The 12,706-nt window shown below is 37.6% G+C and overlaps 1 protein-coding gene across 1 annotated transcript; it reads right to left on the bottom strand.

Annotated features, from left to right (window-relative positions):
• Nucleotides 1-10,346: 10,346 nt before the first annotated feature.
• Nucleotides 10,347-10,688, bottom strand: LOC126233009 (uncharacterized). Its single transcript, XM_049942837.1, has one exon. It carries the CDS (start codon nt 10,686-10,688, stop codon nt 10,347-10,349), a length of 342 nt encoding a protein of 113 aa, XP_049798794.1.
• Between the last annotated feature and the right edge of the window lie 2,018 nt (nt 10,689-12,706).

Genomic DNA, 12,706 nt, shown 5'->3' with positions numbered 1-12,706 from the left:
GGGGGGGGGGGGGGGGGGATGCAGTGGGGAGAATGTTGGGAGAACAGAAGAGACTCTCTCCTGGAACTGCAGAGTATGCAGTAGGAACATTTTGATTGGGGAACAGGAAAGGAAAATCTGTGCCCTTCAGGCACAGTTGGAGGAAGCAAGGAAGGAACTCTTAAGGATCAAGGGAGATAGGGGGGAGGAGAGGGTGGTTGGAAACTGGCAGCTGGTAGGAGGATAGGAAGAAAGAGAATGCAATCTGACAGTTTTTTCATCAACACAAAAAAACAGGTATCTACCACTTCCAGAGTTATGTGGAGAAGAGCCTCAGGTAGAAAAAGGTGCAGGAAATGTGCAGCACACTTCAACTGAGGCCAAGAAGCCTAGGAATGTACAAAGCGTTAGGAAGAAGAAAGTGCTGCTGCTAGGTAGTAACCATGGGCGAGGTGTAGGCCCTCAGTTACAGGAAAGTTTAGGGACAGCGTACCAGTATCTTCAAGCCAAATGCAGGGCTAAGTCATGTGACAGAGGACCAAGGGTCTTTATGTAAGGACTTTACAAAAGAGGACCATGTAGTGATAGTTGGTGGGGCAGGAAACAGTTTGGACAGTGATGGGGCATATGATATAGGTGGTGACCTGGACAAGATAGCTTCCCTGACTCATGGCACCAACGTACACTTTGTTGAGCTGGTCCGGCGTCGTGATCGACCACACCTTGATGGAGCTGTGAGGCGAATCAATGTGGGGTTAGGGATGGCTCTGAGGACAGCCAACTTTGCTCATGTTTCTCTGGTGTGCGTTGGGACTATCAACAGATGGGGTTTCACTAGGTGTAGCCTACACCTAAACAGGACTTGGAAGGGCAGATTGGTACAGCTGATTCATGAAAGTATAGGGAGTGGATCTTGGGCCACACAGGGTAAAATACCTGTTGTCATAGGTAGGAAAAGTAGGTCTTTTTTTAGGATAAATCCAGACAACAGGTTCCCCTGCCTAAAGATTATCTCCAACGCTTTAAAAAATACTGAAACAATTATTCACAAGACAGATTTTAACACCACAAACATCACATATACCAGATGTCACAAAGAAAAACAAACCATTGGAAAGAGTAACATGGGGCATTTCACAGACTTCACAATCCTCCATCAAAATATGCAGTCAATAAAAAATAAAATACAACTAGAGCTCCAATCTTTTAATTGTACAGTAGTTTGTATTACTGAGCACTGGTGTACAGGCACAGAAATCCAACATGTAATATTAACATTGTATGAAGAGGCAAACTCTTACTTCAGAACTACTTCAAGGGGTGGAGGATCATCCATCTGAACACAGTTCAAATCAAGGCATGACCTCAGTACTGTAAGTGAAGAGAAACACTTTGAAATATCAGCTATTGAATTAACAGGGCTTGATTTCACCAAGAAATTAATCATTTTGTGTGTATAGATCTCCCAGTGGTAGTGTAGCCACTTTTTTCAATAAGTTAACAGAAGTTGTAGATATAGACTCAAGTACAAAGGTCAACATAATTCTGTGTGGGGAGATTAACATCAACACTAACATCATAAATGAATCCAGCAGCACCTTCAAAAACATCCTTCAAAGTTTTGGCATGTCCCTGTTGGTCAATGTATGACCATGTGGCCACAAATATGGATAGGGAAAAATGTGATGTAGCTGTAAAAGATCTCGGACTATCAGACCATCTCTGTCAAATAACAACAATAAAGTCAGGCATCAAATCATTCCCTAAACTACGAGCCTACAAATGACATCTATCATAAATCAAAATAAAAGATTTTTCAAAAGAAATAGAAAAACAAAGCTGGGATGAAGTGTATAAGGAGACCAATGTGAACATGAAATTCTCTAAATTCTCCACATTGTTTAAATTGAACTTTGAAAAGGTATTTCCAAAAGTATGCGTGTCTGTATCAACATCTCACAGAAACAGATGGGTAACAGTAGGTATTAAGAAGTCCTCCCAAACATTTAAACACCTCAGTTCCATGAAAAAGATCTGCAATGATTCAGAATTCTCAAATTTCTATCATAGATACAAAAAGATCTATAGGAAGGTGCTGATTGCTGCAAAAAAGTCATTTAATGACAAAATAATATATAATGCAGAGAATAAAAGCAAAGCAATCTGGGATGTTATAAAAAAGGAAATGGGGAGAGGCAAACAAATGCAGAACAACATACTGCTAAGGGAGGGGGATAAAGTAATAAATGATCCACAGCACTTAGCAAACTAGGTAAACGATCATTTTTCAAGTATTGCAGAGAAGTTACAGCAAAAATTCCCCAAAACAAATATAAAACCTGTAAATAATGTTGCACAAAATAAAATGATGTTACTTCCAACCACAGAGAATGATGCCAGTAAAACAATTCAAAAACTAAAAAATGAAAAGTCAGTAAGCTTAGATGAAGTACCAGTGTGTGTACTGAAACAATGCATAGGAATTATACAAGGCCCCTTAACAAATATAATAAAAGAATCCTTCACGTCAGGGACATTTCCGGAGCAGTTAAAACAGGCATGAGTTGTACCTTTGCTTAAGAAAGCTAATGCAGAAGACATAGAAAATTACTGGCCCTTTCCCTGCTGTCAGCATTCTCCAAAATAATAGAAGCAATTATGAAAGACAGTTTAATGAATTACCTGAATAAATACAATCTTTTAAGAGAATCACAGTTTGGTTTCCGAAGTGGCAAAAATACGGAATCAGCCATAGTAGAATTCACAAAAGTTTACTTGATGCTCTTGATAAAGATGAGTGTGTCAAAGGCATGTTTTTGGATCTTTGATACAGTCGACCACAAGATTCTATTAAATAAATTAGAAGCATTAGGAATAAGAGGGGTAGCTAATGACTGGTTTCGATCATACCTAACAGATAGAGTACAAAGAGTAGAGATAACACATATATCAAACAAATCTAAACATTTAGTAAAACACTTATCAGAACCAAAGTACATTAATATAGGGGTTTCGCAAGGTAGCATATTAGGACCAGTACTGTTCCTGATATACATCAATGGCTTTCCCAGCAGTGTTACTCATGGTGAAAAAATTCTCTTCGCTGATGACAGCAATATTATAGTCACTGAGAAAACAAGAGAACTCCTTGCTGAGAAAGCAAATGAAACTCTCAAGGAAGTTTATGATTGGCCAATAAGTAATAAAGTGACATTGAACATAAAGAAAACTAATGCCATGAATTTCAGTTTGAAGAGGAAAAATGACAATGTTAAATTAATTGTAGATCGCACCTCTATAGACTTTGTAACAAATGCAAAATTTCTAGGAATGAATATTGATTCTCAGTTGAAGTGGTGTGAACACACAAAGGTACTTGCAAACAGAATGTCATCAGCACGTTATGCCCTCGGAATCCTATCATCAGTGTGTAACATGCAGTGTCTTTAGTTACATATTATTCATAAGTACACTCAATTCTTAGCTATGGAATTCTTTATTGGGGAACAAATGCACAAAAATGAACAGAGTTTTCAAACTCCAGAAAAGAGCCATAAGAATAGTGACCAAAAATACTACTCGCGCTCATTGTAAAGATCTGTTCAGAACACTGGGGATTTTAACTGTTCCATGTGAATACATTTACCACTCAGTTGTACACATCAAAAATAACATTGGTAATTACTGCACAAACAGCTCTGTCCATGACCGTGCAACAAGAGATAGGCTCAACTTACATTTACCAAGAAAAAATAAACATAAAACTCAAAACAGCATTTTCTACCAAGGAATAAAACTGTACAATAAATTACCAAAAGAGATTAAAGAAATTGCAAAAATACACTTATTTAAAAAGGCAGCTAAAAAGTACCTGTTGTGCAATTCATTTTATACATTGAAGGATTACTTAGCTAAAACAGAGTAGGGGTTTGATAAAAAATATTATACAAATAAATAATGATAATGATTATAAAAATCCAACATTCCACACAACACCTTCACATTCCACATAACACCTTCACTTTATGTTTTTTTCCTTTCTAGAAATACTTGCCCTCAAGCTATGCATAACACAATACTAACACCTCTTCCTCTTTCTGAGCTCAACATCTCATTCATTATGTAGGGATGCTGACTCAGTTTCTCAGGATAGCAGATGGGAAGTTGCGGTACAGAAATTGGCCCAGAGATCATCAGTGTGTGTGTGTGTCTGTGTGTGTGTGTGTGTGTGTGTGTGTGTGTGTGTGTGTGTGTGTGTGTGTGTGTGTGTGTAGTGAGTGAAGCGATATGAAACAATGTGTGTATAATGTGTGCAGTGACCGATAGTGAGATGTGAGTGAACAATGTGGCATTACATTATTTAATAAGTTTTATTTGTAAAAAAAAGTATTGTATACCAGGAGTAAATCTAATGATTGTCTCTAACTAGAAGTCTGTAAATATATGTGTGTACGAATTAGCTTATTTTAAATTGATCTAAATTTTTAAATACTTTGACATGTCCTATATCGTTGTAAAAAGAGATCTGTGGATGAATAAAGCTACTACTACTACTACTACTACTACTACTACTACTTGACCTCCATCTCAAGAATGAATACGTCAGTACCTCCATCGAATCAAACCTACAAACCACCAGTAATACCTCCACATTGACAACACGCACCCATTCCGTGCGAAGAAGTCCCTTACATACAGCCTAGCAACCTTGTGGTCATCATATCCATGGTGCTGAGCAGTCCCTGTCCAAATATACAAAGGGTCTCTCTGAGGCATTCACAGATTGAAATAACACACCCAGTCTTGTGCAAAACAGATCTTCTGTGCTGTGTCACTCAGAAATTCAACTCCCATCTTTCAAGTAACCATCATCCAGCCAGAAAAGAGCACTCCCCTTATGACTCAGTGCCATTCAGACTGGAGCAACTGAATCACATTCCCCACCAGGGTTCCAACTGTCTCTTGTTCTACCCTGAAGTGAGGAATATCCTACCCATAAACTGAGCTACATCCACTGTGCTGCTTTCTATGTGGGTATGATAACCAACAAGCTGTCTGTCTGCTGGAATGGCCACTGATAAACTGCGGCCAAGAGACAGATGACTATTCAGTTACTGAACAAGATACCCAACACAGTGTGCTTCACTTCAGTGACTACTTTACAGCCTGTGTCACCTGGATCTTTCCTATCAACACCCAATTTTCTGAATTGCAAAGGTAGGAACTCTCCCTAAAACATATTCAATGTTCCTCTAAGCCCCCTGGCCGCAACCTTCTTCACTAGTCTATGTGCTTCACCCATCTAATCCCCTTCCCTGCTCCCACTGTAGCACTGCACAGCTTTCTATTCTGCCAACACACCCCTGGTCTTTTTCCTCTTATCTACTTTGCGCCAAGCAGCACTATATCTTCCCGCACTCCTGCCCTGTTATCCCTCCCCTTCCCCACTCCAGTCTCCTTCTTATCCCCAGGACCCACGGAATTCTTCACCCATCAGGTGTAGTTGTAGTATGCAGTCTGTCCTCAGGAGCTGGAGACAGTGGTTTCGTGTGTGTGTGTGTGTGTGTGTGTGTGTGTGTGTGTGTGTGTGTGTGTGTGTGTGTGTGTGTGTGTGAGTGTGAGAGAGAGAGGGGGGGGGGAGTTGAGATTGTGTGAATGTGTGTGTGTTGTTTTCTTTTTCAGAAGGAGGCTGTTTGGCTGAAACTTAAATGCATTTAATCTTTTCATTGTGTTTGTCTGCAACTCCACATCTGCTCTACATGTTGAGTAGCAATGTATTCTATTTTTTGTAATATTGTTGTTAGTCTAAGTCCTTCATTTTTCGTATGTTTATGCATCTAGTAACCACAGTTTTTTATATTAATAACTGCGTAGTGTATATTTCTGCTGTTGGTACTGTTGGTCTCATGACAGTTTTTTTTTTTTTTTTTTTTTTTTTTTTTTTTTTTTTTTTTTTTTTTGAGGAGTCTGTTATAGATGTCAAATACATTAGCTGGGCAGCAGCTGCTGTCTCATCAACAGCAGCATGTTTGTACCCACAATTATGCACTTCAGTAACTGTGTAGTTTAGTTTGTGACGAAGCAAACTTCCTCTCTTGTTTCATCATATGGCTTCCTAAATTCATTTTTTCAGTTTTGACTAATTACCATTAACACATAGGAGCATAATCAGAATTTTCATAAAAGAGAAAGGTCGGCCCTCAGTCTTAAAGAATATGGTACCAGATCTAATTGTGTGCTTAGTTTTATGTATGTAATTAATTTCCTAATTTATTTTATCTATTCCTAGTTAACCCTTTGTTATAGGGTGAAATCAGTAATTGTTTCATGACTTAGAGTCTGTTGTTGACTTACAAATATATATATAAATTCGGTAATAATTACAAACATTTGGAACAACTTCTACTAAGATTCTTAAAGTATTTGTTTGGCTCTGTTCGAAAACATGTCAGCAAAGCCAGCTCTTATTTAATTCCAAAGTAATTACCAGGTTTGTCAAAAGCATTGTTTGCATAACTATATCTGTTAATTTCATTATTTAAATAAATAATCTGGCCTAACCTTTGTAGTAGAAGAAACTTAAAAAGAAGGAATTTTTCTATACATTCAATTAATTGAATGAGTTATGTTTTAATTGTAATTTCTGTAACTCAAACATCAGACAATGTATAGTTTCAGTGCCTACTATTGTGAAGATATATAAAGGCCTGATTTTTGGTCCTGAGGCTGTCAGTCCACGGCCGATTTTCACATGAGAAACATGTTTTGGTTGGATCAGCAACAATGCATCAACTTAACCATAGAGGACTCCTTCTACTCCATAGAGGAATTTTTAGATATAAATTAAGAAAAAAAAAAACAAAAAAAATATTAAAAAAAAAATAAAAAAATAAAAAAAAATAAAGAAAAACAAAAAAACACAATAAAATAAAGTTGTTATATTAACTTAAGTATGTTGTTAAATTAACCTAATTATGTCATGTATTGGAAAATTCGACTCGTTCCACATCATTATGAAATATCATATTCATGATCCATGGAACTAGTATTAATCTAATCTAGTCTAATCTAATCTAATCTAAAAATAAGTGTAACACAAATAGGCCATGTGTTTAAATAATGACAATGTCTGTTCAGTAGTATCACATATACAGTATTATTCTGCAAGAACTGTGTGGTTAGGTTTTTACTTCTCATAGATGTTCAACAGTAAACTATTGTAGCAGTAAGCTGATGTTAGCCTGCTAACTATTAATGAGACTCATCAAAAATTAACCAATAGTGAACTGGCCATATTAACTGTGTAATATGTAATATAGGGGCGGGAGGTTTTGAACAGTGAAAGTAAAGAACTGTGGAACACAACTGTTCAAATGTTGGCTACACTATTTACAATAGTCAGTGTTGAACTTCCACCCCCCCCCCCCCCCCACTTTTCATCCAGTATAACAATGCAGTACATCGACACTGAAGACTATCAATGAAGAAATAAAGCAGGTGAATGTCACATATGATGCCCTTTCTGGTGAGAACTATTGTATTTGGGTGTAATAAACTGGGACTTGCGAACTTTAAACAATGAATTCAAGAACAATTTACAATACAGTGGTTCTAATTAAGGAAGTGCAACAGCCAATCAGTGCATGGGTTTCATGGCCACAGTATGACAGCAGCCAATCAGCGAGTGGATTCTATGCATGCAGCTATTGAGTACAGGAGCAGCTAATCAGCACACAGGTGGATGCAGCTGACTGGGATAAACAACACGCATCACTGAGAAAATTACAACTTGTAGCAGCCATACAGACGATGAATCGAGACAACTGCAGCAGCAGCAGGAGAAGAATGAATAAGAATAAGGTAATTCATCAAAATGGTTTTATATTATGTGATACATAATAAGTGGCCTTAACAAACAAGACAGTGTGATGGGGGGGAAATGGACAACAGCAGAGTGAAGTGATTGATAACAAAGCTGTAGAGGTTAAGTTTTTAAATGAACAAAAAGACTTAATGCGGAATGATTCAGAGGATGATAGTGGTTACGGAAAATTGGAAGTGATGTTAAGGTAAATTATGAGCAGTATGAGTATGAAAGAAGACATTAATAGTTTGAAAAAAGACATCAGTAGTTTGGGAAATAGTATAAAGAAAGTAGTACATAATAATAACAATGTTAAGATGAAGCCCAAGCACCCAGGAAATTTTGTGCTGAAAGTAGGGTTAAACTTGAGAATCAAGTTGATCAGATTAAAAATTATTTATAAATGGAGATAGAAACCAAGTGCGCAGTAGTGGTAGAGGAAAAACTGGTAAAAGTAAGTAAAAATGTAGATTCAAAATTGTCTGAAATGGAGAAAAAGGGGGAATAGGTGCAAAATCTAAATCATAGAGAAAAGTGATGGCAATGTCATAAGTAAACAAAGAATGAAGGAGGATAATATTAGGCCTAATGAAGAGTTGGAGTTTGAGAGTGGTAATGAGGAAGAGGACCATGCTACCTGTCATGTGACTGTGTCTGATAATTGTTTTGGTAAGCAGGATGATAGTTTTTCCAGGAAAAGGATTAATGAGGATTTGTGGTATGAAGATGTGGCACCTTATAAAAACAGAAAGTGTACAAGGTATACATGTTAAGTGTTTACTGGACAGTGGTAGTGATTTGAATAGCATTTCACAGGCATTTTTTGAATCTATTAAGCACACAGAGAATAGGGTAGTGATGCATGTTTCTGGAATAAAAATTATTGGTGTTACTTGTAAGCTATCAAAGAATGTGAAACGAGAGGTACTACTAACTGTGGAATTGGCAGGGCAGCTGTTAGAGTGCAATTTCTTGGCGATTCAAAATCTCAACATTGATGTAATATTTGGAACTAATTTCCTGTGCAGTTAGCAATTAGGGGGTTCAACATTCTGTGTTGGATTCATTAGGTGCCAATAATGCTTACCCCATCTGTATGTCCAATTTTTTCATTACTGGGGCAGAGGAGAACCACCTCCAATGGAACTGATAGCAGTGCATTGCATTACTAACTGCCACATGGACTTGTTGAAGGCATGGACGTCTCGGTGAGAAAATGTGTTAAGCCTCATTGAAAGAGTGAAAGTGCTTGTGCAAAATACTAAACATTGAACAAGTTCTGAAAATGAACTGCAGTGCACAGTGCAATTTAACCTTGTGGGCAAGGCAAGATTTGTATAAAGTAATTTGTATATTAGAATGTAATCTTTGTTTATCCAAGAAGGACATCACTTAAAGTGCATTTACACTGAGTTCGCAACATTGTTCACAACATTGTTCGTGGCTAGTAATGGACTGCCGATGTTCGCAACATGTTGGCAACATGTTCGCAACACAAAATCAGTGTTCCACGGCTGTTCGTGACCTGTTACTACTAAATTCCGCTATGCAGTGCTGGTGTTCGTTTGCTCTGAGTGAGTGTTTTGGTGTTTGTTTTGCTTGAGTGTAGTGGTGTGTTTATTTTATGTCCATTTTTATTTGAAATGGAGTGGTCACGAGACAAAATTTTCCAATTGATATCGCTCTATGAGGCAGAGGAGTGCCTGTGGAATGTATGTTGCGCAGGTTACAAAAATACTAAAATCAAACATGATTCGTTACAAAAAGTTGCTGCGGTGCTTGGCACCAGCGGCAGTGAAGTGGACGAAAAATTAAATTTCTCTTGTCTCAGTACCGACGAGAGAAAAGAAAAATAGAGGAAAGTAAAAAATCTGGATGTGGTTCTGACACACTTTTCGAAATGAAGTGGTTTGGATTTAAATATCTATGTTTCCTGGATGATATCCAGGAACCAAAGGAGACCCGGACACAATTGAAGAGGTAAACAAGGTTATACTTGCATATGATTAATTTTATTCTCTTCTACAACAATTTTAACTTTTCCATGGAAGAGCTCCTTGTGGGCTCACAAAGTAGTTGACAAATTTGTCGTGAATTTCCTTGAATGTTTGGGAAGTCCTCCATGGTATATTTGGGGGTGCAGTAATAGAGGGTGCATTAGCATCTCGTCTCCATGCCCCTGGTATGACTCCACCTGTTTGTGGACAAAAAGAATGGAAGCTTCCTGGTGGGCTGTAATAATTTCTTGACTCCGAACTTCTTCTTAAAAAATTGTGCAGACACACTGCTGTCATTGTGATGATTTGTGCCTTCTGTGGTTGTAATAGCATCGGTTGGCCGAAGACACGAAACACTGAAGCCATAATACCAAATGTGTTTTCCACACTCATCCTTGCCCTTATCTGTAGTTATAGACTCTCTCTTTCAAGCCTCTGTTGTTCCTACCTGGATACGGCCTCATGGTGTTTTCCTGTAATGGAAAAGCATCATCTGCCGTGAATACCTATGGTAGTGGTTTTGTCCCTCCAGGTAAACACTCGTGACGTGGCAAGTTCAGTTTGTTTTTGTGAATTAGCTCACTTATGGAGGCATTCTTGAAAACACCTCCATCAAAAATCCTCCCTTGGCAGCAAACGTCAGCATATAAAAAGTTGTAGTTGGTGTCAACTACAGCAAGCAACACAATGCTAAATGATCCTTTATAGTTATAAAACTTACTCCCACTACCAACAGGGCACTGTAGAAGAATGTGCTTCTCATCAATTGCTCCCACGCAATGAGGGAAGTGGAGTGCCTGCCGGAACAGACTTTTTTTTGAATGCCATTCATTTTCAGTAGCCCGCATCTGAAACAAGTAAATTTGGCTTCAGGTTTCGGAAGAGCTACCTCAACATGCAGCAGCTGAAACAGAGGAACCTAGAGAAAGGTGAAGAGGACAGCACACCACCTCCACAAAAACGGGCCAAGAGGGGGGGGGGGGGGGGGAAGCGACCCCATACTTAATGCAGCAGAAATGTTGCATAATATTATGCAGCAGCAACATCAATGCCTACAGCAACAGGACTCGGCAACAGATTTTGGAAAATTTGTTGTCACTAAGTTGAAAGAGCTTCCGCCCTATGAAAGGGCGGTGGCTACAAAATGGATAAGTGATGTGCTGTACAAGTGTACAAGGAAGAACTGAATGCTCTGAGGAAGCAGCAGCATACAGTAATAAACATAGACGCAGCAGCATCATCAGCATCAACTTCAACTGCAGATTCCCTGTCACATTCATTGGCAGCATATCTGATTTTGATTCTGAAGAAATTATCTTTATGGAATGATGCAAATATGTAAATGCTAATATAAAAATAAATATGTAATCAATTAAATTCGTCACAACCTGGCAAGAACAGTGACAGAACTCTTAAAAATGCAATATTTGAGAAAATACTCTTAAAGAATTATACGAAACTTATAGTGAAATAGTACAAGCTTCTTTTACATTTCAAGTAAGTATTTAACAGCAGTATATTCTGTTATATTATATACAAAAGAAATACTGCATTTGTATCCATATTTTTCAGTGACATAAACTCAAAACTGCCATTTTTGAGTTGTGTCACTTTTCTTGCTGGGGTATGTGTTTCAGTGCTGTTAACATAGCTTAATTACCTTTACATAATCCTTCAATCCTTCAACCAAAGCTTCACAAACTTCCAGAACTATTTGACATGTGGCTGTCTTTGAAATATGGAATAAATATGCAAGGCTTTGATAGGAGTCTCCTGATGCAAGAAAACAAAGAGTAACAGTAAGTGTTTGCTCCACAGGGATTGCTTTTCTGAAATTTGTGTCTTTCTTTGAAACAACTGGTCCTATAATATTCAACAACATTTCAAAATCTGACGGTGGCATCCTAGTGAAGCCAGAACCATCTTCCAAATTCAGCTCACAAAGCATGTCATTCCCACCACATCTTCTATAGTATGTTTTGGTCCACCAACGAAGACTACGTCGTTTTCTTCGTCTGTTCATTTCATTAAGTATTATTAATGCAGCGCCAAATGTAATTAATTCTTCCTCTTCACTTGACATAGCGCATCTCTTGATATGAATACACAAAATAACCTATCAGTTCACCACAGCAGACTATGTGAATACGTAGAAATGTTGGTCGCTAGTGTAAACGGGAATGCGAACAACGAACAATGTTGCCAACATGTTGAGGGAACAAGTTGCACGTAATGTTCCGAACAAAAACATGTTCTTAGCTCAGTGTAAACACGCCTTTATGAAGAAGATGCCTAATTTTTATTAAAAATGTTACTTTTGGATATTTTGTGCCATTGTACAATACATTATATGTAAATATTTTGTATGGGGATTTTTATACGGCCAGTTCATGTAAGTAGAAATTTGGAAAACATATGTACTATAGTTTTTGATAAGGAAATTTCTTATGTAATATTCTTTTGTGTGTAGAATGTTAAACCCACTTTTTGGGGTTACTTGTGGTCATTGAAATTGCAATATCTATCTGGTCAACCCAATGAGGGGGATAATGTGACAAAGCAAGCTGGGATCTCTGTACTTCCTCTCTTGTTTTGCCATCTGCCTCCCTAAATTCATTTTTTCAGTTTTTGACTAATTACCATTAACATATATGAGTATAATCTGTATTTTCATAAAAGAGAAATGTTGGCCCTCAGTCTTAAAGAGTGTAGTACCAGGTCTAATTTTGTGCTTAGTTTTGTGTATGTAATTAATTTCCTTATTTATTTTGTCTATTCCTAGTTAATTTTTTGTTATAGGGTGCAATCAGTAATTGTTTTGTGACTTGTTGACTTACAAATAAATATAAATTCTGTAATAATTAAA

Source organism: Schistocerca nitens, chromosome 1 (assembly GCF_023898315.1).
Source record: "Schistocerca nitens isolate TAMUIC-IGC-003100 chromosome 1, iqSchNite1.1, whole genome shotgun sequence".
Lineage (NCBI taxonomy): Eukaryota > Metazoa > Arthropoda > Insecta > Orthoptera > Acrididae > Schistocerca > Schistocerca nitens.
Note: the sequence above shows the minus strand (reverse complement) of the source record. Positions and strands in the feature narration are given on the sequence as shown.

Coding starts and splice junctions, on each gene's coding strand:
- LOC126233009 (XM_049942837.1), bottom strand. CDS start 10,688: ATGCGGGCTACTGAAAATGAATGGCATTCAAAAAAAAGTCTGTTCCGG.